Below are 27,536 nucleotides of genomic sequence, written 5' to 3'. Positions count from 1 at the left end.
TGTCATTCGAGAGCGAGTTTTAAAGTTAAAGTGGGTATCAGGTATGGGAGGGCTCAATCTATTATCACTGATCATCTTGGCTTTAGAAAAATTAGTGCTTGATGGATTCCAAGGTTGGTGACCAAAAATCAAAAACAGGTCAGTTGGAGATTTGTGAGACTTCTGAATCAATTTTAGTAAGGGGGACGATTTTTGAGGCGCATCGTTACATGTGATGAGACATGGGTCCATCATTACACTCTGGAGTCAAAATGGCGAAGGAAGGATGAGGACTGCCCAGTGAAGGCCAAAATCCGTCTGTCAGCTGAAAAAGCTCTTGAAAAAATGTTTATTGACTCAAGGGAAGTTTTACTCATTGATTTTCTCCACAATCAAATGAATGCAGCTTAATATTACCAGGTGATATAGTCAACAAAAGCCGCCTACTGAAACAAAGACGGGGTATGCCCATCAAAGATGTCATCCTAATTCATGTTGCCAGGCTGCACATCAGGATTTTGACAACGGATAAATTTGAAAATATGCACTAGAAAACACTCGACCCCCCCCCCTTACAGTCCAGATGTATCCCCCTGTGACTATTTTTTGTTTGCACCCTTGAAAGAATTGCTTGGAGGGGAACGATTTGAAAACAATGAAGATGTTGGAGTGCATGCACAAGTGGTTGATGACTTCTCAGACCTTTTATGAAGAAGCAATATTCAACCTTCCAAATCATTGGCAAAAGTGAGTAGATCGTGCAGGAGACTATAGAGAAATGATGAAGGTATGCATTGTGTATATTATTGATCAATAAATTTATTTAAAAAAATTACTGTTTATATGATTCACCCTCATACTTATACTCATTACAGGCTAATTTTTAGCACAAGAATTGATTACGACTAGGCTACATGTAATCTCATTTTTACTTATTCAAGCAAATTATTAATCAATATATTATACTTCTGTTTTAACCTGACAACAAAATATCTACTTTAATAAGGTTGTGAATTATTTATTCTCATTCAACTGTTCACTGAAACTTTTAACACCAAATCACCTGCATTACTGTTATTATTTCCCTTCCTGGGTGGAGAAACATTTAATTCATTGTTTTTCCACAGAAAAAGTTCATTAATTTGTTATTTAATAATATCTGTATCAGTCTATCTTAAGATTGTGACAGATATAAAGCATATAAGATACCAACAGCACTAAATTAGAGTTTATCTCTCCGAGTAATATATTCATTAAACATCCAATCCCTGTAGTGAGACTAAAGGTGTCATTTGAAATTTTTACTGGGCGAAAAACGCTTTCATGTTTTCATCACCTGGATGCAAAGTAATTGTTGTAAAAAATTAATGTTATAAAATGGACAATTAAAAACTAAAAAAAATCCAGCAATGCAGAAATATATCTTCAAAGTAAAAACCCTGTTAACACCTGCTAAAAACAAAAACAAATATCGCTTATATATATATATATATATATATCAATTAAAATAATAAAATTATCATCTGCCTTAAGGCAAATGGCAAGAATAGTTGAAATACATTACAGAAATTTAAATATAAATGGACGCAGGGCCAGCCCTAGCATTTTTACAGGCAAACCCAAAAAATGCCACCCCCAAGCTTAATAAAAATGTTAAAATTAAAATAAAAAACAAAATTACCAAAGAACCATGTAAACCAGAAAAATTACATATAATGGAGTTAAGACAATAATACTAATACAGGATATATGAAAAATTGTTTTATTGTAAAAAAAATTTTACATTTTTAATGAGGTAACAATGAACTTCCTAACTAAAACTAGTACCTACTATTTTCAGAGATAATTTAAATACACTTTTAAAACAATGAACAAAACTATTACAATAATAATATTATTATACTAATAAATAGTAAATAATATTTCCTAGATTCAAGTAATCAAAAGATATTTCTGTCGGTTTTTTTTTGTATATAGTTCAGACAGTTTTGCCACTATAGACAGTTGCCTACCTTGCCTAACGCAGTCACACAATGAACACAAACTGGTGCATCTGTGCGAGTCAACAGATATCCATAAGTGAGCCTAGTGTGCCCTATTTGTAAATGTAAAATAATACCTCCTCTCGATGGTTATTTCTGCTTGAGGAGCTCCATGGCAACAAAGTGTTCTTAACTGGACGAAGTTTATTATTCATGGTAGCATTCCATTCAGTTTGCCACTCATTATGAACCATCCTCTTTAGAAAAAATACAATACTGTTCGAGGCAACACGACTGGTGAAAGGAGAGAAAGGCTGGAAACAAGCCTCCTTTGCCGCACTATCATCGTGCTCATTACCTGAAATTCCAATATGGCTGGGGACCCAGCAGAAGCTCACAGTTGTTATTCACAGTATGAATTTGTGAAATAACATACTGAATCTCACAGACAAAAGGATGTCTAGAGGCTTAAGTACATGTTGAAGTTTTGGGCTAATTATATTTAGGCTGAGTCATTCTGCCACTTCTACAAGCAAGTGCAATTATTGTTTTATGTATATAATAATGTACTGTAAGCTATCACTTGTCTGGTATCGTGGCATGCTGATTATAAGCAACTACAAATTTTGTTTAGTCTTTGTCATTGACATTTAATAACAACAACATCATTTGTAATGCTTTACACCATTATCAGTTCAATGAAAGAAAGTATTTCAGTTATGTTATTGTGTAACTGTATGGTATGATACAGTTTTGTAGTTCCTTTTTATTCAGTGTTATTTTCATTAATTTTAAATTACCAAGGTTTTGTGCCAGTTGGATTGTGCAAATCGGGAAAACCTTTAAACAGCTCAGAGAAAAAAAACAGCAACATATATACGTAAAACCTTAAAACAAGATAATTACAAAACTGCAGTCAGATATTGCTGGAAAAGCAAGTAGTGGAATAGGCGTTAGCGAAAGAATAATTTTCAATTTAATAAAGAAACACAAAATTCATGGTAAACATGTTAGCTCTAAAAAGACTTGAAAATGTATGGAAACAATTAAAAAGTTAAGATGGTTTTACTAAAACCATTATCAGAAAAACAGTTCACTTGTTTTATTTTAATAGCTTTCTAACTTAAACAAAGAAATATTTAAGAGAAACTAAGTGATTTTGTGAAAAGGGTAAGACAATTTATCATCTAGATGAAACTGGTTTATGTGAAACATAAATCAGGGAAAAGGTATGGATGGTTAAAGAAATAGAACATAAAAGACGCTTTTATGAGACATTTGTCAACTGGGGTGAAAACCCCTGCTGAAAAAGGTAATTGATTAATAGTAACACATGCACGAAGTGAAAATGGGTTTTTGAACGGTGGTTTATGGATATTTGAATCCAGATCTTCAAAAGAGTATCACAATGAAATAAATGGTGACAATTTTATGCAGTGGTTTAAAAAACTGATGAAATTGTTGCTGAAGGCTCCACCATGATAATGTATAATACACTGCAACAATGCCTGAAAACTGAAAAAATTCTAAATGCTTTGACCCAAAAATAGGAAACTGAACAAAATCAAAATTAGAAAAATTAAAATCGAACAAAATCATGTACACTGAAGACATGTTAAAAGTAGAACTTATAAAGATTAGTAAAATCAGTTAAACAAAAAAATATCCTTTATAAAGTAGACGAGACAGAAAAATAAAAAAATTGTGTCATGGTGCGTCGTTGATATAATGAAATTTTAACTTTATAAAATTGATGTGGACCAAGTCAAAGGGAAAAATAACAAAATCTATTGACAGATGTTAATAGAGTCGATGCATATGCTTGGAAAAAGTTTATTCAACACATAATTAAAGAAAAAAGTGTGAGAATCAGATAGTTTGTGTAAAAATATTGCGATAGATTTGGGAAATGATGACAATAGATCAAAAGATAGTAGCTTATCAGATACTGAAGAAATACATTGAGGTAACAAATATTTTTTTCTGTTTTACTTGATAAAATTTTAATTTAGTGGTATACTTTCTAAAAATGTTTATTTTTAAGATAAATATATCATTTTATCATAATTTTCTAATTTTTGTATTACAAGTTATGTTTACTCCATTTTTATTTTAAAAATAAAGAAAAGTGTTTTTTTTTCTTGGATGGATATTCTAAATTAAATTAGATCATCATACTGTTATGTTTTGGTTTGCTGCATGCTTTCATGAATCAAATTAGTGCTGGTCCATCATCCAGCTAACAGTTTTTGTTTTATAAGTAATAATTTTAATAAAAATTGTTTAACATACACCCTTAAAAACCTTGAAACAAATAACAAAAAGAATGCAGAATGCACAATGTTTTGTGAAGTCTTATTCTTTATTAACATTTCAGTTTTTAATAATCTGCATTAAAACTTACCTGACATAAATTTGATTTCCTCAATTTTTGTTTATGAACAATACGTGAAGACATTGCAGCAGGCAATGACAACTTTGATTTAACAATATCAGAATATAACGGTTTCTTTTTAACACTTGATCGACTTCTAAGATGACAAACCAAAAGAGCTGCCATTTTCTTTTTATCTATTAAAAAAAAACAACCGAATTATAAAAATACATATTTTAACAATCATTTCACTTTTTTTTTTTGAGAAATAAAGAATAGAAATTACTTATAATCAAAACAAATGAACAGAAATAATTTTTTAAACATAATCAAAAATAAAATGGCATGAAATTAATTACAGTACAGGTAGTGCTACAAATTCAGTTACAAAATCTCTTTAATGTAAAGTAAGTAACATATAAGTTATAACCTACAATCAGGTAAAATAAGTTGTTTAATATTCCAGTCAAAAGCAAAAAGTTATTTATTGAGCAGTTCATTGATATGAGATGTGAACAAAATGCAATCAAATTTTTTGAATTGCACACTATTGAGAAATTTTAGTAACATGTGACTGGTACCACTGATTACAAGTCATACTCTCCATTTTCAATTTCTTTGTTTGTTGATCGTTTTACATGCTGTGACTTTTTATTGAAAGTACGATTAATAAGCAACTGCATGATTAACACAGTATGCACTTACTCTGAAAAAGTTTACTGAAAGGAATTCTTAAAACATGTTTAAAGCAATGATTATTTAACTCTCATATGTTATTACAAGTAGTATAAATTATTTTTAAATTAACTTGAATCAATTACAGATTGCGCTCAGGAATGTTATTAAGGTTAACACTTCTAATATCACAAAATTTAATGTATTTATATGCATTCGTATAATCTGGTTTGTCAGGAAATGGCAGACAACTGTAGTATTTTCAAGTGGTTCTTATTATGTCGTTATAACTGAAAGTTTGAATTGCAGCAAAGTTTATACCCTGCTCATTCTCCCAGAAACATTTTTGCAATCAATGACGAGAATTAACTTGTTCTAATGGTGATGTAGTGTTTTTAAACATGTAACACATGATGAACAATGGATTTACTACAGCTATGTCAAAACTAAAGTTCATCTGCAATAATAAAATAAATCTGCAAAATAAAAGTTCATCTGAAAAATATCCTAATGTATGAAAAAAAAAATTGTTAAGACTGAACAAATGGCAAAGTTAAAACAGATGAAAAACATGTACCAAAGAAAAAAGGCAGCTGTTCAAAAGAATGTTTCTCTCCATGATAGTGAATATTTTTAAATGATTTGAAGCAATATGTAGAAATTATAAAATTAATTTGGTGAAAACAGCACAGAAATGAATGATAGCTGAATTTGAAAATTAATTAATTAATGATAATATTTCACTCACTTTATTACTTAACAGCATATGATTAAGAGGCAAATAAGAATTTGGTCACAATTCTTAAAGATGTTGATAAAATCCTAGATTATCCTGTTTGATATGCAGTAGTTGGTTTCTATGATACATGTAAGTTAATTCTGAATACAAGTTTGTTCATCAGTTTTAAAACAAATATTGTTTTGAGCAAGTTATATTACGACAAAATAACTATCATATGGATGTTAATGAAGATCGATATGAAGTACAGCTTACATAAAGTGGACTAACTGTAACAACAACATATATGGATCAGAGATGATGGCATTTTTCTACAGGTTGAAAAAATTGCAAAATTTTTTGAGTTTAATAATACTTTTTTTTATTTCTACATATTGTTTAAAGGTTCTGATTCCTATGAAAATGCATTCCAGACTTCACTTAAAAAACTATGTTTTTAATTATGCATTTCAGAAATATTGTTTTGTTTGTCAAATTCTCTATCTCAAATTACAACATAAACTTCAATATGTGTACCCTTCCATTGAAGAGCATATCTTCTATTACAGTTGTAACTGCTTTAATTCTTTCCTTAAGTAATAAGTCATGTGATGTTTGCATGTAGTTGTTTCTAAGTATCTCAACAAGAAAAATCACAAGGGGTTAGGCCTGAACTTCTTGGAGACTAGATGTAGCACCTTCTTGGGCTATCCATCTATCTACAATTTTTTCTTTAAAAGCCACACACTAATGAATGAATTTAAGGTAAAAAAATTTTCTGGAGATAAATTTGATGTAAATTTTCAAGTTTATATGCTTGAGAAAACCAACAATTATTTAATACATCAAAACACATATTTCCATTAACAGTCTTTTCAGTATAAAAAAGGTCTAATTACACAATATTTTATTACATAAAATCAACATTAATTTTAGGTACTGTGGGCTTTCTCAAAATTATATGTTGGTTTTCAGATTACCAGAATCATGAACTGTGTCTATTTAAAACATTCATTAAGGTGAAGAGTAGATTCATCTGTAAAAATTACATCATTTAAAAATGATTTGTTTTCACTTATTTTGTTTAAAGTTTCAACAGCGAACTGGAAATATTTTATCTGTAATGGATGGTTTTATTCCTAGCAGTACCTGTATTTTGTATGCATACAAGTAACCTTTTAAATAGGACTTTATGAATGGTTATTCTTGCAATCTGTAACTCAAGTCTTAGACAAGGAATGGATTTATTAGGACTTCTGATAGCACACTCTAATTTGTTCAACATTTTCTTCCAATACCGATGGCCTTCGAGGCAATTTGTTTAAGAAGAAATGCAGGTTTTTTTGAACTGATTGTACCTGCATATTATGTTGTTTTCATGAAAAGCCTCCTTTTGATATGCACATAAAAATTGACTTCAGTTCAGCGTACCACAAAACACTGTTTCTTTTTCTTGAACAAAAAACAAAGCCATAAAACACATTGGCAACAATACAGACTGGCAATGTGGTTAAAATGGCTGTTGCACAATTTTTTTACCACATACGTTTTTTAAATCTCCCTAATGCTTTCATTTTAGCTACGGAGACTTCACCATATTTTATATGACCAGTATATAGAAGGAATTCATTCCTATATTTTGATTAATTTGTTTTGGCTGAAAAACTATAGCTAAGCTCTGAAATTTTTCATAAACATTACAATTTGTATATCTATAAACTGTGCAGGAGAACACGCACTTAAACAATTTATTTGAGTAAATTTACTGTACTAAACATTTTGTATGCTGAAGCACTTTCTGTTACACTAGCCACTGCACAAAAGATCTAATGATTAATTAAATAAAATGAGCTTATATTTATGGAATAATATTAATCTTAACATTAAAAGGTTAGTGACCTTTTCAGAATTTTTGTTAAGAAATTAGAATGACTGTACTGAGTGGCAAATATACCAAGAAGGCAGTCACAACTTTCTCTGGGGCTAGTATAACTAACCATTTAATTAAGTGAACAGATTCAAAAAATGAATAATATAAACCATACAAATGGCAATTTGAAATTAAACTAGTACTGAACAAATAGGAATAAGTAAAATGATGATTTAAAAACTATTTGAAAAACTTATTAAATTGTTACTAATTTCAAATTGGTAATAATATTTCTCTTTTTATCATTAAGCTGTTACTTGACTATTGACAAAAGAAATTATTTTATAGTAAGTAAAAAGTCCAGTTATAGACGAGCTAATATCTTGTTGATAATGCAATGAAATTTTTTTTTGAATTAACCAAACAAATGACAAAAAAAATTCCTAATAGATTAGACATGTTACTTTTTTTTTTTTAACCTGTGGGACCACAGTTAAGTATTGCTTCAGAGAATGAGATGAATGATTGTGAGTGTGAAAATGCCATGCCTGACTGGGATTTGAACCCCGTACCTCTAGATGAAAGGCTGAGATGCTACCACTCACGCCATAGAGGCCGGCAGACATGTTATTCTTAGAGCCCATTAATTAAAGTATAAAACATAGAGTTTAAGTATTTCCTTAAAAAATAAGTTTTTTTCCAGCCGACTTTGAAGAGGTGGGAAAAAGATTGTTTTATGTTTCCCCAAATGAGCGAAAATTAAAAACAGTTGATTCAATGCATTTACTTTCTTGTCCTCCTCTATGAATCATGAGACCTTGCCGTTGGTGAGGGGGCTTGAGTGCTCAGTGATTCAGAGTTGCTGGACCAAAGGTGCAACCATATCGGATAGGTATCTGTTGAGAGCCAGACTAAGGAATGATTCCTGAAAGAGGGCAGCAGCTCTTTCAGTAGTTGTTAGGGGCGTGAATCAGAATGACTTAATCCTCTGAGTACTGCGCAGCTGAAAGCAATGGAAAACTACAGCTGTTTTTTTTGCAAGAAAATGTGGCTCTCTGCATTTTCATATAGCAATGATGGAGGCGCCTTCCTTGGTAAAATATTCCGGAGGTAAACTAGTCCCCCATTCGGATCTCCGGGTGGGGACTACTAAGAAAGGGGTCACCAGAAAATTAAAAAATAACATTCTACGAGTCGGAGCGTGGAATGTTAGAAGTTTAAAAAAGGTTGGTAAGCTAGAAAATTTAAAAAGGGAAATGGATACGATAAATGTGGATGTAGTAGGAATTAGTGAGGTTCGGTGGGAAGAGGAAGGCGACTTTTGGTCAGGTGATTTTAGAATAATTAACTCAACTTCAAATAATGGGCAGGCAGGAGTAGGTTTCATAATGAACAAGAAGATAGGGAAGAGAGTAGAGTATTTCAAAACGCATAGCGATAGAATCATTGTAATAAGGATAAAATCAAAACTCAAACCAACAACAATTGTTAACGCCTATATGCCTACAAGCGTCCATGATGATGATGAGGTAGAGTGTGTATACGAAGAGATTGATGAAGCAATTAAACACGTAAAAGGAGATGAAAATTTAATAATAGTTGGAGATTGAGGAAGCTTGAGGAAGAGGAGGTAAAGAAGAATTTTGAGGAGGACATCGCAAGAGGTCTGAGTAAAAAAGATAAGGTAGAAAATGTAGAAGAAGATTGGGAGAATGTTAAAAAGGAAATTCATAAATCAGCAGAAGCAAACTTAGGCGGAATAAAGAGAACTGATAGAAAACATTGGGTTTCAGACGATATATTGCAGCTGATGGATGAACATAGAAAATATAAGAATGCTAGTGATGAAGAAAGTAAAAGGAACTATCGGCAATTAAGAAATGCTATAAACAGGAAGTGCAAACTGGCGAAAGAAGAGTGGATTAAAGAAAAGTGTTCAGAAGTGGAAAGAGAAATGAACATTGGTAAAATAGACGGAGCATACAGGAAAGTTAAGGAAAATTTTTGGGTACATAAATTAAAATCTAATAATGTGTTAAACAAAGATGGTAGCCAATATATAATACGAAAGGTAAAGTCGATAGATGGGTGGCATATATTGAAGAGTTATACGGAGGAAATGAATTAGAAAATGGTGTTAAAGAGGAAGAAGAGGAAGTTGAGGAGGATGAAATGGGAGAAACAATACTGAGATCTGAATTTAAGAGAGCATTAAATGATTTAAATGGCAGAAAGGCTCCTGGAATAGACGGAATACCTGTGGAATTACTGCGCAGTGCAGGTGAGGAAGCGATTGATAGATTATACAAACTGGTGTGTAATATTTATGAAAAAGGGGAATTTCCGTCAGACTTCAAAAAAAGTGTTATAGTAATGATACCAAAGAAAGCAGGGGCAGATAAATGTGAAGAATACAGAACAATTAGTTTAACTAGTCATGCATCAAAAATCTTAACTAGAATTCTATACAGAAGAATTGAGAGGAGAGTGGAAGAATTGTTAGGGGAAGACCAATTTGGTTTCAGGAAAAGTATAGGGACAAGGGAAGCAATTTTAGGCCTCAGATTAATAGTAGAAGGAAAGAAAAACAAACCAACATACTTGGCGTTTATAGACCTAGAAAAGGCATTCGATAACGTAGACTGGAATAAAATGTTCAGCATTTTAAAAAAATTAGGGTTCAAATACAGAGATAGAAGAAAAATTGCTAACATGTACAGGAACCAAACAGCAACAGTAATAATTGAAGAACATAAGAAGCCGTAATAAGAAAGGGAGTCCGACAAGGATGTTCCCTATCTCCGTTACTTTTTAATCTTTACATGGAACTAGCAGTTAATGATGTTAAAGAACAATTTAGATTCGGAGTAACAGTACAAGGTGAAAAGATAAAGATGCTACGATTTGCTGATGATATAGTAATTCTAGCCGAGAGTAAAAAGGATTTAGAAGAAACAATGAACGGCATAGATGAAGTCCTACGCAAGAACTATCGCATGAAAATAAACAAGAACAAAACAAAAGTAATGAAATTTAGTAGAAATAACAAAGATGGACCACTGAATGTGGAAATAGGAGGAGAAAAGATTATGGAGGTAGAAGAATTTTGTTATTTGGGAAGTAGAATTACTAAAGATGGACGAAGCAGGAGCGATATAAAATGCCGAATAGCACAAACGAAACGAGCTTTCAGTAAGAAACATAATTTGTTTACATCAAAAATTAATTTAAATGTCAGGAAAAAATTTTTGAAAGTATATGTTTGGATTGCCGCTTTATATGGAAGTGAAGCTTGGACAATCGGAGATCTGAGAAGAAAAGATTAGAAGCTTTTGAAATGTGGTGCTATAGGAGAATGTTAAAAATCAGATGGGTGGATAAAGTGACAAATGAAGAGGTATTGCGGCAAATAGATGAAGAAAGAAGCATTTGGAAAAATATAGTTAAAAGAAGAGACAGACTTATAGGCCACATACTAAGGCATCCTGGAATAGTCGCTTTAATATTGGAAGGACAGGTAGAAGGAAAAAATTGTGTAGGCAGGCCACGTTTGGAATATGTAAAACAAATTGTTAGGGATGTAGGATGTAGAGGGTATTCTGAAATGAAACGACTAGCACTAGATAGGGAATCTTGGAGAGCTGCATCAAACCAGTCAAATGACTGACGACAAAAAAAAAAAAAAACTTTCTTGTATTATTTTATATGATAATATGATAGCATTACAAGAGTTATATTGGTTAGAGTTTATTGGTTATATTGGTCTAGCGCAATGTTTTTTAAAATATATGAAATGGAAGCAGATTTTTTTCTTCTGAAATGTTTTAAACTACAAAATTTCTAAACCTATAAATGCTTATAGTTATTTAATTTACTTCTATTGTTATTTTAATATGAAAAAATTTTAAGGATACACAACTTTAAATTATTCATCACTGAATAATTTTTAATGTTGAAAATTTTTACAGCTTCTTAACTGTGAAGTTATTTTTGAATCTTATGTGTTCATTTTCGTTCCTATATAAGTTATATTGTTAAAGGGATATCATTTTCCACCCTTTTTATTCTTTCTGTATGATTTGTTAATTTTCTTTTTTTATTTTAAATTCTTAAATGATATTTTTAAGTTCTTTATTAAAATTTTTTATACCTTGTATATCTATTTTTTGTTTTCTTTATATTATAGTATGATTTAAAGCCCCTGATTATGTTTAATTTTTTTTACATTATCTTTGTAATTTTAATTTTTAAATACACTGTAAAATTACTTGTAATTAAGATTTGTATACACATAACCTTCTCTACTTCCTTATTGCTCTGGAATCAATGTTATACCAGTGCCTTCAATGGCCTAAACAAAAGAAATCTCAGGGGTTGTTTTAAGGTTTTCTAGTAAATCTTGTCTAGTTAATCCCAAGTACTGACATCTGTGTAGGGACTTGCATTATTGCAAAGAAAAGTTGCATCTTTGACTGGCTGACGGTGCCTTTTGTTCCAGTAGTGGCTTGTACTTGTTCAAAAGCTGGCACATTTACATCATGATATTTGTGGAGAAATTCAATCTGCAATATGCTTTTCCAGAACAACTAGACAATTGTCAGGATTCTTTCAGTGGACAGATGTCTTTTCGCATTTACAGGGCAAGCATTTCCACTCCTACATCACTCCAATATTGTAGATTTTAACTTGGGAGTGTAACGATGAACCCATATCTCATCATATATGATTACTGATGCAAAAAATTATTTTCCCTGTCATCAAAATTGATTCAAGAGCCTTTCACAAATTTCCTAACATGCCTGTCTTGGAACCCACTTACACAGACCTTGCAGAACCAAGGAATTTTGTAGTAACAAACACACATTTTCATGACTGATACCCACTTCCAAAGCAATATCATTAACCATCTGTCACATTTGTACTTGAACACCTATTGTATTTCAATTTTCTACAGCTTCATGCCCTCCTTTATATTTGCTGGCCAAGTTTTAGTTCTGGGTATGTGACAAGCCCAAACTCCAAAACCGCACACCAGCCTAGTTTAAAAATGTTGGAAAATTTGATGTCTCATTCATAAGAAACTTTACAATAATACGATGGTCATTCAAGTATAAATCAGAATTTTTTTACATAAGTTTATTGATATTACATAAAATTTCAAATAAATTATCTTATTTTTTTACGTACTTTCCTTTAACGAAAATACATCTGCATTTGATAGGCTACTTCCTGATTCCCTAATCAAAAAACAAGATGGCTGCCCCAACAACCAATTTCGCACATAATGCTTGACTGCAGCATCATCTTTGAATCTTTCCCTTCATAAAGCTTCTTAATATGTGAAAATTATATTTTGATTGTCAAGAGGTGTACAATGAATTTTAGAAAGTTTATCACAAGTCTGAGCTGCTGTATGCGGTCATTCACTGTCGTGAAGAATGTTGTGAATCTGTTGCTGGCATCTTTTGTTGCAATAAACAGCATTAATATCATCTGACATTTACATTATATGTTGTAATTACAGTCCTTTGCTCGTGCAGGAAATCAATCAGCAGCACACCTTTTGACTCCCAAAATACAGTTGCCAGAACTTTTCCAACTGAAAAGCATTTCTTGGCCTTGACTGGTGCGCCTCCCCACTTTTCCATTACACCATGCTTTCTCTTGTTTTCTGAGGCATAGTAATGTAATCTACATTCGTCACAGATCACAATAAGTTCCAAAAATTCCTCTCCTTCCTCAAAGCGATTCAGAAGTTGCTAAGAGATGTCTTTCAGACATTTCTCTGTGCCTCAGTAATAAGATGTGGAACCCACCTCGCCGACACTTTGCGGTATCCAAGAACATCTTAACAACATTGTATTATGCTCACTCCAAACATTTACGTCTACCTCTAATGCAATTTTAGCTACGGTTATGTGGCAGCCACCTTCCATAAGTTCATGAACAGCATGAATGTTGTCATTATTGACACTGGTCTGCGATGACATTCATTTTACAATGCATCACAGCCACTTTGAAATTTTTGGCCCAATCAAACATTTGAGTTCTTATCAGGGTAGAGTCTTTGAACTCTGCCAAGGGTAGAATCAAAATTTCAGAGGACTTGACACCTTTGCTGGCAAAATATCTGATTATAATTTGTTGGACACTGGACGATGGTGCCTCCTGATCAGACATTCTGCTACTGAGAGGAAACATCACCTACAGTTGTGGTTGGCTGGTTGCTCCCCTCCATATATATCCAATTAGTCCGCAGCACTCTACCACATTCACTGCTCTTTCATTCACTGCAAGCCAAAATTTTAGTTTATATTTGAATGACCCTCTTATGTTGAACATCTGATGATCGAACCTCTTGATCCGACATAATGCTAACAACCACAGAAATAAGAATGCTGAGGCGGCTAGAGTGCACATTCACTCTCTTGAAGAGATCGGGATCTTCGGTCATCAATATCCCTTTGAGCCAGTCCACTCATGTTCTTATGTAAGCGACGAAGACAAAAGTCTGGTTTGTTTGAATGACCTTTGTAAATGTATATATAAATCTCTAATAGTCTGATGTAATGTTATATTTTGTTTGTTTATATACATATTAAATAATGAAACAAGATCTTGTTCTGAACCTTTACAAGAATTTTCTTTTTCAAGAATCATAATTAATGAATGGATATAATTTATTATTTCATTTTTATTTATACATACATATATGAGCGTGAAATTGTGTGCATGTAAGCAATAGATAAGTGCTCTTAATTATAAGTTCTTCATTCCCTATCTTCCTGGGTGAATGAATGAATGACAAAGAAATTTAATTTTCTAATTTATTAGTAATTCTACTATTATGGTTATGGATATTATTATTACTGATTTAATAATATATACAAGTCGACAAGATAAAGTTCATATTTGTGTGAAACTAAAATATTAAAAATGAAATAAAAACTTAAAACTAATATCACTAAAAAAAACTTGCAACTAATATCACAGTCAGAATCTTAAAAATACAATAAAACTATTTAAAAGAAACATAAAAATGAAAACAAAAAACAATATACAATTTTCATAAACATAGAATTTAACAAAATCCATGAGGGGGCCCCTTCTCGTATAACAGAATAAAAAACCACCACAAAACGTAAAAATTAAATCAAAAACACACTAAAAACTTTCCAAATACAAAAACTATATGCAAAAAAATAAAATTTTATGTCTAAGAGCAACAAGACACAAAAATATAAAACATAATATAAACATGATCTAAAACATCATTATCATTGCCCAAAATTTGACGGGTATTTATGGGCAATTTAAATTTACGATGCAACACCACATAACATATGCAATCCACAAGTATGTGGCACACAGTTAAGCAGCAGTTACATCGTATGCATAGTGGTGCATGTCCTTCTGACATGAGGTACTTGTGCGTGACTCTGGTATGACCTATCCAGAATTGACAGAGGACTACTTCCTCATGATGAATTTTTCTGCATGAGGAGTCCTATGACAACACAGAATCTTTAATGTGTTGGAGTTTGTTATCAACAGTAGCTATCCTGTCACCTTGTCACTGCACGAAGAGACTGTTTTATACAATTAATAAAGTCAGACATAGTAATACGAGTGTTGAATGGAGGTTGGTTACATATGTCTTTAGCAATGGAATCTGCACATTCATTACCTGGAATTCTCATGTGGCTAGGAAAACAGCAGAAACTCACTTGTGTGGTTGCAATGGTTTAAATCAATGATGGTGTGGTAGATTTTGATGATGATGAATTTGATGTCTAGAATAAAAATTTTCTAAGGCTTGGAGAGCACTACACAAGTCACTGCAAATAAGGATATGTTGGTACTTAGGGTTAATGACGTTTAGACCCTTATTTACAGCGTATAATTCAGCAGTAAACACACTCGTAATACCAGGTAGACCAAACATATACGTTCTATCATTGACAACAAATGTACAACCAATGGTATTGTTCTGTTTTGATCCATCAGTGTATACTACTGTGTCTGGGTTTATCTTGGAGAGAATATAGTGAAACATTTCCTGGAAGACAGTAGGTGCTGTTGATTATTGTATACAGTAAGATCAAACATAACATTTATAAGGCTTATTCCCCATGGAGGATTTAAACATGGATATGTTGGAAAAAATGAAGATGTGTCAATGTTCATTTGATGCAGTAGACGTCGGGTACGAACATCTATAGGTGCAGTACAACGTGGATGGTCCTCATACCTTCTTAAGGACCGACTCAAAAGCCAAGTGATTTAGCTGTCCTTTGGGAGAGCAAATTGAGATGTTAAAAGCTGGTCCTATCTATCCCAAAGTGATGGCTCACCGCAGTCAACAAGTAAGCTTGCGACAGGGCTTGATCTAAAGGCACCCATTGGCAAGCCGAAGGAAAGCATGATGTACAGAACCCAGCATTTTAAGCATGGTATGACATGCTGAAGAGTCTGCTACACAACCATAATATAAACAGGAATGACTAAGGAGAAGTAAAAACGTATCATAGATGACCGATCGGATTCCCAATTGGTGTTGCTAAAAACTGGCGGTATATCTAACAGTTTGGAACATTTTGTTTTTAATTCTTTGATGTATTTGATACATGTAAGGTGGCTATCAAAAAATAAACCTTAAAACTTGATATCAGGAATGATAGCAGTTTGATATCTGTTGAGAAAAACTTGCAAAATGGAAGGGTCCCGCAGCCGAGAAAAGACTATAGATTCTATTTTCTCAGACGAGATAAATATCAGTGGCTATAACCCAGGAAACTGCAGTGAAGTGATACAATTAATGAAGGTGAGACAGGTGTGTTGTTAAAGACTGAATACCTTCTTTTTATAGTTAATATAAAAGGAAAAATAATATACAGATAACAAAAACAGGACTATCATATGACAATTTTCTCATTAGTAATGACTAATAACATTCTTTCTTATATACAGAAAGGTTTGGTTCAAAACATTCTTATTGGAAGCTCATTGTTAATGGTTTGTTGATAGATGCTCAATTTCCCAAATATTTATGTACTTTATTTATACACTTATTAAGTATACTTAGGTTTAAAATATGTTATTTTAACTTAGTATATTTTGTAGAGCTATAATATGCTATTTATTGTGTTTGTGTTGCAGGACGATTTGTAGAAGCAAATATGTATTATAGAATAAGAGGGAATAGATGTTTCATCCTGAGTTAGGATTTGTTGCCACATTTTTTTTACTTGTCATGAAAGAAGTACATGATGGTTGGGTGTACATTGTAATCTCCCTTATCGAACAATCATGTCTGTCCTGTGCTCAATGGTTGTTAAGTATGAGAGAAGCAGGTATAAATGTGCAAACCCACCGGGTTGGTCTAGTGGTGAACGCGTCTTCCCAAATCAGCTGATTTGGAAGCCGAGAGTTCCAGCGTTCAAGTCCTAGAAAAGCCAGTTATTTTTACATAGATTTGAATGCTAGATCGTGGATACCGGTGTTCTTTGGTGGTTGGGTTTCAATTAACCACACATCTCAGGATTGGTCGAACTGAGAATGTACAAGACTACACACTTCATTTACACTCATACATATCATCCTCATTCATCCTCTGAAGTATTATCTAAACGGTAGTTACCGGAGGCTAAACAGGAAAAAGAAAGAAAAGGTATAAATGTGCAGTCATCTGTGTGTTATGTGTATAGCTGAGCAGAGGAAAAAGCGCCTTTCTAGAACAGCTCTGCTACACTAAAATAAAAGGCATGATCTTTTTAACTCTTGTAATTGTTCTTACCTCACCAATTTACACCGTTATCAAACGAACAATTTTTTCTAAAATGATGGAATTAATATTCTTATACCCAATTAGCTAGGCAGATTCTGTTAGTGTAATTCATACATTGCCGTAGCCTTCAAAATCTTTCCGTTTTTTTTACATTATTAAATACTATAATAATATAGTTTTCCTTTGATGAAAAGGTTTGAGTTAGAATTCCATTTAGTTTGATCATTTGTATGCGCTGTGGAATTTTAATTAAAGATGATCTAATTTACTATTAAAAAAACAATAAAGGATAAGAAAACTCCAGTTCAATTTTAGAATTGATATGTACTGTAAGGTCACAAGAAAATTAATTTGATTTTAGTACACCTAAAAGGTGTTCAACTTAAAAGACATTCCATCATTCAGTAGTTTATGCTAAATGCATATTTTTGTTAAAATGCACACATTGGTGTGAGATGGGTAAAATAATGTGGAAGATGTTTGTACCAACTGGACCGGTATTGGTGTGTGTTTATTGCCTGCACATTTTTTGACTGATTATTGTAGTCTGTGTCGAGCATTGGCTTTTGAACAAGGTTGTGTAATTGTTGTTAATTGTTAAAATGTGATTGACTGGTGAAGAATGGGTATTTATGATGGAAACTTATTTAGAAATGAAACCTCAGGAAGAAATTTGGAAAGGAGGCACCAGAGAAAAGTGTTATTCAGAGGTAAAAAATTTCAAGAAACAGGTTCGGTGTTAAGACTAGAAATGTGCCTAACACACGTCAATTTTAACGACTCAGACTGTACAAGTCAGTTACAAAATTTCATAAATCTTTGTGGAGACTAAGCTGGGAAAAGTACATCACACTAGGTGACTATGCTAAAAATGATTCACCACTGTCAATAGGTATATAACTTCATTAGAGACAACACTGGCATTTTAGATCAAATGTTTTTCACAGATGAACCATGGTTTCACCTTGGTGCGTATGTTAATAATTATAACTACTGGACCTCTCATTTTTTCTGCTTAGCCTCCGTAACCACCTTAAGGTATTACTTAGGATGAACAAGGGCGTTATGTATGAATGTAGTCTTGTACAGTCTCAGGTTTCATTCCTGAGATGTGAATTACTGGACCTGGGGGTACTGAAAACCCACACATTTTCTTTGAATCTCCCCTACATCTACAAAAAGTAGGCATATGGTGTGCGATTTCAAGGTGACATAGTAGGACCCTTGTGTTTTTATGCAACTTGGCAGTACAGTTTCATAAAAATAACAAGGGTCCTACTTTTCAAATTTCTCTCTGAACTTTCACAGACACACGAGATTTCATTTCTAAATAAGTTTCTTCACAAAAACACATTTTTCAATAGTCAATTGCATTTTAACAATTAACAACACAAAATTACACAACCTTGTTGTTCAATAGCCAATGCTCGACAGACTGCCACTAACACTGATAAACATAATTTTTGTTTCCTAACATGCAACACACAACTTTATTCTGTTTTTTGATGCTGAAAACAAATATTAACTCAGAATCCTTCCATCACCCACCATTTTTGAAAAAGTTAAAAATTTTAATTATAGGATTTTTTTCATTTTTCAATGTATAGTTAGCATTTTAAGCCCCATATTGTATTTTGTTATCTAACTTTTTATTGTTTAACTTTGTTAACATAATTTGTAAGCTATAAATAAACAATACTAGACAATGAATTAAATCATATCATAGTCATATTGTGACATCATATATAATACTGAAGGTGAGCCTTAATGGACAAGATAAATCATGTCCGTGCAAGTCAAAACATGTAGCTGAAAACACAGCTGTGTTGTTTGTATTAAACACTGGATTTAGGAATGAATTAATTTTGTTCAGTCATAAGTTTGTTAACAGTGCAGTGTTATAATGCCTCAAAATTATGTAAATGATATGGATGCCTTTTGTTTGTTATCTATCTGGTGAGTTTATCATAAAATCAAATAGAAAAATCATTACACCTTTAACTAAAAAAACATATCATTTGTAATTTCGATGTAAAATTGCTGATCACAATAAGACGTGGGCTCCTCATATAGTAAGCACTAATTGTTCTGTATATTTAAGAGGATGGCTGAAAGGTACACGAAAGGCTTTGTCATTTGGTGTATCTACATTTTGTCGTGAACCAAAGGATCACGTAACTGATTGTTACTTTTTTTTTAACAAGTGTATCTGGAATTTCAAAAAATCTAAACATACTGTAAAATATCCTTCATTGCATTCTGCAATCAGGCCTGTACCCCAGTGAAATTATTCCAGTTCCTGAGCCACCTGTAAATGTATGTTTCGAAAGCAGCAATGAAGAATCAAGCAGTACTGAAAAACAAAACAATGATTTTGATTTTGAATTATTTTCCAATAAGCAACATCTTATATCAAAAGGTGAATTAAATGATTTGGTTATGGATTGAAATTTATCAAAAAATCAAGCTGAACTGTTAGGATCAAGAATGCAAGGTTGAAATTTACTTCAAAAATACAAAAATTTCAGGCTTTCAAAGCGGACAAAAAGAACTTTCACAGTACTTTATCGAAGAAAATAATTTGGTTTATTGCACAACTATTGATGAGCTTATGTAGACAAGTTCATAAACCTGAAAACGGGCGCCTTTTCATAGATTAGTCCAAGTATAGTTTAAAAGTGGTTCTACTAAACAATGGTTACAAATATCCTTCTATACAATCGCTTATGATATTAAATTGAAAGATATGATGTGATGAAAGATGTTCTTGAAAAAAAAAATTATAGAAAACATAGCTGGAACATACATGGTGATTTGAAAGTTATAGCTATTTTGTTAGGTATGCAGTTAGGCTACACTAAGTATGTGTTTTCTTTCCAAACGGGACAGCTGAGCTAGGGATAAACATTATGTTACCAAAGAGTGGAAGAAATGAAACAACTCCAAATGGGGAAAATTTTATTCATGAGCCCTTAGTTGAACCCAAAAAAATATTTTTTACCCCTCACCATATCACGCTAGTGCTAATGAAAAATTCTGTAAAAGCAATGAAGTAGGATAGTCCTGGATTTGTCATCAGGCAGAAATTTCCAAATGCAAGTGAAGGAAAAATTTAAGACGGAATATTTGTTGGTCCTCAAATAAGAGAGTTGATCAATGATGATATAAAAACTCATAATAATGTAGAAAGTGCAGCTTGGGCTTTATAGACATTTGCAAAAATTTTCTTGGCAAACAAAATATATACAATATTGTTAATCAACTTCTTACTTCATACAGAGCTATGGTATGTAATATGTGTTTGAAAATACATTTCCTCCACTCACATCTGAATTTTTTCCCGGACAACCTCAAAGACGTAAGCGACAAACATGGTGAACATTTCCATAAATGCGTTTTGGTGAAGAAAAGCCACTATAAAGGGAAATAGAATTCTAACATACTAGCCGATTACTGTTGGACATTAATTCGGGATGTGCCTGAGGCTATTTATAAAAGAAAAGCATCAACAAAACCATTCTATCACAGTATGGCCATGCAAGATTATAAATTTTACAGATTTGAACTATATTTTCCCTTAATTTTTTTTGAAACATAATTTATTTAAAACTAAGAGTGATAGAAAAATTGTATTTACAGATCTGTAATGTACGCAAAAAAGCAATTCAAGAAATTGTATCACACTTAGAGAAATATTAAAAATTTTTTTCTGTCTATCAATGTAATCGGTTAATAAATGTGCAGGCAATAAACAGACACCAATCCCGGTCCAGTTGGTACAAACATCTTCCACATTATTTTACCCATCACACCAATGTGGTGCATTTTAACAAAAATATGCATTTAGAATAAACTACTGATTGATGGGACCTCTTTTAAGTTGAACACCTCGTAGGTGTACTAAGATCAAATTAATTTGCTTAATTTTCTTGTGACCTTACAGTACATATCAATTCTAAAATTGAACTGAGTTTTCTTATCCTTTATTGCTTTTGTAATGGTAAATATGATCGTCATTAATCTTTAATCTACGACTCACTTTTTTTATGAATTTCACAGTGCATTAAAAAATGTCTAACTAAATGGAATTCAAACTACAGTCCTTTTCTTCAAAGGAAATTATATTATTATAGTATTAAATAATTTAAAAAAGGAAAGATTTTGAAGACTACTGCAATGTATGAATTACATTAATAGAATCTGCCTAGCTAATGGGGAGTAAGAATATTGAGTAATTCCATCATTTTTAGAAAAAAATTGTTCCTTTGAAGAATATTATTGAATATAAAAAACTGAATTATTAAAAATTATTCAAGTAACATTGTCTATTGTAAAAATGTTAAAACCTGAAAAATAATTACAGTAACCTAATTATGCAGTATTAAAAAACTAAACATAGTGTATTATTTAGGATGAAAATAATTAAACAATACTCTTTTTAGTATAAAAAATAAATAATTAAACCAAACACAATTATTTATTAATTTTACAATAGAAAAAAAACATTACCCAAGGATAATCATGTAAATATAATCATTTGGGCAATTAACTGGTGGTATTCCCCACTCTTATGTAGGGTTACGGAACTTTTTCATAGTTCCATAATCTTAGCAACGTCTGTTAACAGTTTTCAAATATAAAAGATTTTAGATTTTATAAAGTGTAGCAATTATGTTGTATTTATCAACCCATGTTGTTAATAACAGTGTAAATCAGCGAGGTAAAAACAATTACAAGAGTTGAAAAGATCATGCCTTTCATTTATGTACAGTAGAGCTGTTCTAGCAAGGTGCTTTTCCTCTACTTACAGCCGTATATCTACTACCCTTTGCAAGCGCCTTGCTATAACTGCTCAGCTACACACATGATGACTACACATTTATGGCTGCTTCTCTTATACTTTAACAGCCACTGAAGACAAGACATGATTGTTCGATAAGGGAGATTACAATGTACACCCAACCATCATGTACTTCTTTCATGACAAGTAAAAAAAATGTGGCAACAAATCCTAAACCAGGGTGAAACATCTATTCCTTCTTATTGTATAATATATATTTGCTTCTACAAATCCTCTCATAACACAATAAATAGTGCATTAAAGCTCTAGAAAATATACTAAGTTAAAATAAACATATTTTAAACCTAAGTATACTTAATGAGTATATATATAAAGTACAAAAATATTTGTGAAACTGAGCATCTGTCAACAACCACTAACAATGAGCTTCCAATAAGAATGTTTTGAACCAAACCCTTCCGTAAATAAGAAAGGATTTTATAGCCATTACTAATAAGAAAATTGTCATATGATGGTACTGTTTTTGTTATTTGTATATTATTTTTCCTTTTATCTTAACTATAAAAACGTAATCAAATCAGTCTTTAACGACACAAACAAGCATGATCTTGGCTATCGAGGTCAGCATCATGTAATATTTATAACATGATGCTGAGAACCGTTAACACAGTTCACTTCAGTGCAGTTTCCTGGGTTATAACCACTGATATTTATCCTCCTTCAAATCCTTTTACTTTTGAAAATGTACTTTGATATATTCTAACAGCTGTGGGAAAATCTGTTGAAGAAGTTTATCATTGTGTCCTGAGCTCTGGTAATACCATTGGCATACCTGATGTAACAAAATAACACCTAGGTATATGCAGGCAATTTCTAGAATTAATACATCTACTTGATGTAACAATCTAAAGATATAATGACAAATATCAATAATTTCATTGTATAAAATTCTAAAAACATTTTATTTATTATATAAAAAATTCTTACCTGGGGATTTCGGTGTCTCAGATTTTAATCTTTTAGCAGCTTTTTCAGCCTTATATTCAGTAGAATGTTTACTTTTACTGACAGAAGTATCAACTTCAGGAAAGTGTTTGTGAGCAGACCTTGCCTTTCTTGTTGATATTTCTTGAACAGGTAATCCAATATTTATACTCTTTGATGGGCTAGAAACTAAAATACTTTTAGCAAGCATTTCATCAGATAGACCTGATTCTTGATTCTTCTGTGTAGTTTTTTGCAGAGAAACACTATTTTCAGAAAACACTGATGTTACTGAACTTCTAGATGCTGACTTAAACCTTGGGGATATAGATACTTTACAAGAATTTGTTGAATTTAATGCAGAACCAAAATTGTTCCCTTTGTCTTTAATAGAAGAACCATGTGTTTTAGGACTCTGAATGGACTGAAAACTGGGAGAGAGTCCCTTTGAAATGCTCCTAATCCTTTTAAAATCATTATGATGATTAACAGTTGTTTCAGATATATTAGCAAAATTAATTGGTCCATTTGATGAATGTCTCTTCCCAATAACTGTTTTATGAGATAAAAATGATGCTCTTTTTCCAACTGCTGTATTTTCAAATTGATTTATTAATGGGTTCTGATTACACTGTGGAGGCAAAGAATTTCGCTCAAAATGTTTTATAGCCCTAATGTTTTTTCTTCGTATAACTCCTTTGCTATCAGAAAATGGGACAGTAATTTTAGAATTCACAGATCTCCTTTGAGACGTTAGTTTTTTTGCAGTTACACAATAATTTACGTTGTTTCTTTTTTTCCTTAAAGTTATGTTTTCATTTAAAGGTAGTGAAACCGAATCACTCTTTATATTTTCATTAGATAACACATTCTGAGATGCTTGGTCATTAGTTTCTAATTCTGTTGCAATGGTAGTCATCAGAGATGAATTCATAATAGAAGAGGGACTTACCTCATCTAAAAATGAGTAGGATTTCCTCCCACCTTGTTTATGTAAGTGCTTCTCATTACTTTGTAAAATATTATTAACAGAAATGGACAGTTCATCAATAAATTCATTCTTTACATCAGTCTCAATTTGGTCAATTACTGATTGTGACAAGTTACTGTTTCTTTTATTGCTCACAGCACCTAAAGTATGAATGTCAATCCCAACTTGACCATTGGGAGTAAATGTGTGATTTCTGGAATATAAACTTTTCCTTTTGGGGGTGAATTTATTAGCATCTGATAAAATAAAACAATTAGACAATAATGATGAACTTCTGGACTGAACATCCATTTCGTGACTTACTGGCATCCGATTCCTGGATCGCAAATTTTTAATTTTGGGAGTAAATTTATCAGTTTCAGGTAGTATATCAGAATCATTAGAGACTGATGATGACCCACTCCTGGACCGTGCAGTCATTTCGCTTTGATTTACAGGTGTCTGATTCCCAGATGGTAGATTTCTCCTTTTGGGAGTAAATTTGTGGGCTTCAGGTAGTATAAAAGAATCATTAGAGATTGATGATAAACCTCCCCTGGACTGGACATCCATCTCACCGTGATTTACAGGTGTCTGATTCCTAGATTGTAAATTTCCCCTTTTGGGAGTTAATTTATTACCTTCAGGTAGTACAACAGAATTATTAGAGATTGATGATGACCCTCTCCTGGACTGATTATCCATTTGACCATGACTAACAGGTGTCTGATTCCTGGATCGTAGATTTCCTCTTTTGGGAGTAAATGTATAGGCTACTGATAATATAACAGAATTATTTGATACTGATGATGACCCTTTCCTGGATTGAAAATCCATCTCATCTTGACTTACAGGAGTCTGATTCCTGGATCGTAAGTTCCCCCTTTTGGGAGTTAATTTATCACCTTCAGGTAGCATAATAGAATTATTAGCTATTGATGATGACCCTCTCTTGGGCTGAGTATCCATTTCACCTTGATTAATGGGTGTCTGATTCCTGGATCGTAGATTTCCCTTTTTGGGAGTGAATTTACCAGCTTCAGGTAGTAAAACAGAATTATTAGACACTGATGAACTTATCCTGGACTGATCATCCATCTCACCATGACTTATGGGCGTCTGATTCCTGGATCGTAAGTTTCCCTTTTTGGGAGTTAATTTATTACCTTCAGGTAGTATAATAGAATTATTAGATATTGATGATGACCCTCTCCTGGGCTGAGTCTCCATTTCACCTTGATTAATGGGTGTCTGATTCCTGGATCGTAGATTTCCCTTTTTGGGAATGAATTTACCAGCTTCAGGTTGTAAAACAGAATTATTAGACACTGATAAACTTATCCTGGACTGATCATCCATCTCACCATGACCTATGGGTGTCTGATTCCTGGATCGTAAGTTTCCCCTTTTGGGAGTTAATTTATTACCTTCAGGTAGTATAATAGAATTATTAGATATTGATGATGACCCTCTCCTGGACTGAGTATCCATTTCACCTAGATTAACGGGTGTCTGATTTCTGGATCGTAAATTTCCCTTTTTGGGAGTGAATTTACCAGCTTCAGGTAGTAAAACAGAATTATTAGACACTGATGATGAACATATCCTGGACTGATCATCCATCTCACCGTGACTTACAGGTGTCTGATTTCTGGATAGTAAATTTCCCCTTTTAGGAGTGAATTTATAGGCTTCAGATAATGAAACAGAATTATTAGATATTGATGATGAACCTTTCTTGGACTGATCATCCATCTCATCTTTTCTTACAGGTGTCTGGTTTCTGGATTGTACATTTTTGTGTTTTGGAGAGAATTTATTAACTGACTGTAACATAATGGAAAGGGACTGCAATGATGAGTCTCTTCTTCCTGATTTTCTGGCATTAATTGTATCAGATCTATTAGGTATACTCTTTTCTAAGTCACACTTTGTAAGTTGTAATTCAAGACTGCATGAATTCCTAGGTGACATTATATCTTTATAGCTGTTTATATTTTCATTAGATAACTCTTCTTGTGAACAATTCAGTTCACGTAACATATTACGGTTTGAACTTTTTCTTGCAGATTTAGTTAAATGTTTTTCCTCCAATGATACATACGACAAAGAACTACTTGACTGTGTAATACTTTTAGACATTGATTGTAGAAAACTTTCTGTTTTATTTTTTCCAGAAAGGATTTTAAACCCATCATGAATTTCATGTTGTGTTTTTTTTAAACTCGACTGCTGTGATTTAGATTCTGAAACAAAAGAAATGGAAGGTTTTATGCATTGTCTTTCTGTTTTTTTCTTGCAAGGAGATGGCGTTAATTCCTTGGCCAGAGGAGAAAAGGTCTCCATACTAGTAGACTGCTTTTCATAATCAGTTTTATCTTTTTTTTTAGTTCTTTTTGGCGTTTTGTTGATTTTACTAGGTGTTTTACTTTTAAAGTCATACAGCTGCTTCTTTCCAGAACTGATTCTAAAAGAACCTGAAGTGGTCATACCTACCATTTTACTTCTTACAGGTATTTTAGAATTAGATGACATCACAGCAGATGATGATTTATCAACTATGTTCTTTTTTGGAGGTGTTATTTTGGTTTTCAATGTTATTTTCTTTACAGCAGAATTCAATTTAGACTTCTTCAGAATAAATTTAGGTTTTGAATATCTCTTTGAAGATGATTTAGCAGAAGCATTGTTTCTTGGAGAAATTAATTTTTCAGGTTTCCTTAAAGAATTTGTCACTAATGTGGGGATTTTGTAACCAGTACCTGATAAAATATGAGAGGTTGACTTTACAGAAACAGATGATTGCTGAATATCAGATGCTGAAGTGCTTTTATCAACAGATTTATTTAATGCAGATGGATTCTTCTTTTCTATTGTTTTCTTTGAAGTTGAAATTATGGTTGCATTTCCACTGAGTGTCTTTGAAGTACTTCCTAATGCACTACAATTTCCAAAATTCACCTGAGTAGCATCATCATTCACAAGAAACTTCTTTGAAGAATTATAATTTGGAAGTGCAACTGTTTGTCTTATAAATGAACGTTTCTTTTTCCTGAAAACATAAATACATGAATAAGTACATGAGTAGGAATACATTTTAAATGTATTTAATATTAACAGATAAAAATATACTATTTCTCTAAAAAAAATATACAATTCAATTGCAAGGCAATAAAGAGTTTACCAAGGCTATAAATTGCGATGTACTTTGCCTAACAATAGAACCATTATACTCTGCCTTAATGGTATGGGAGGAAGGGTGTGCTTGGTACCACCTCACAGTGCAGGGCAGGAATGCCTCTTCAGTGGGCTTAGCGTTGATGAGCTAGACTAGTAAGAGATGTGTTAGTGATAGTTGCTTTAATTAATATATATATATATATATATAATTGATAC

At 32.4% G+C, this 27,536-nt stretch overlaps 1 protein-coding gene across 2 annotated transcripts in view; it reads right to left on the bottom strand.

The window, feature by feature from the left end:
• The window catches only part of LOC142334249 (uncharacterized), a 102,455-nt gene that overhangs the window by 35,432 nt on the left and 39,487 nt on the right, over window positions 1-27,536 (bottom strand). For both annotated transcript variants that reach the window (XM_075382121.1, XM_075382122.1), the window contains exons 6-7: window positions 23,174-27,192; window positions 4,366-4,532 (exon numbers count right to left, since the gene is read on the bottom strand). In XM_075382121.1, the coding sequence (XP_075238236.1) occupies window positions 4,366-4,532; window positions 23,174-27,192 (4,186 nt within the window). The remainder of the gene's footprint in view (window positions 1-4,365; window positions 4,533-23,173; window positions 27,193-27,536) is intronic.

The sequence above is a fragment of the Lycorma delicatula genome, chromosome 1 (genome assembly GCF_047948215.1).
Source record: "Lycorma delicatula isolate Av1 chromosome 1, ASM4794821v1, whole genome shotgun sequence".
NCBI classification, from domain to species: domain Eukaryota; kingdom Metazoa; phylum Arthropoda; class Insecta; order Hemiptera; family Fulgoridae; genus Lycorma; species Lycorma delicatula.
The sequence above is the reverse complement of the archived record's forward strand: the minus strand, read 5'-3'. Positions and strand labels throughout refer to the sequence as shown.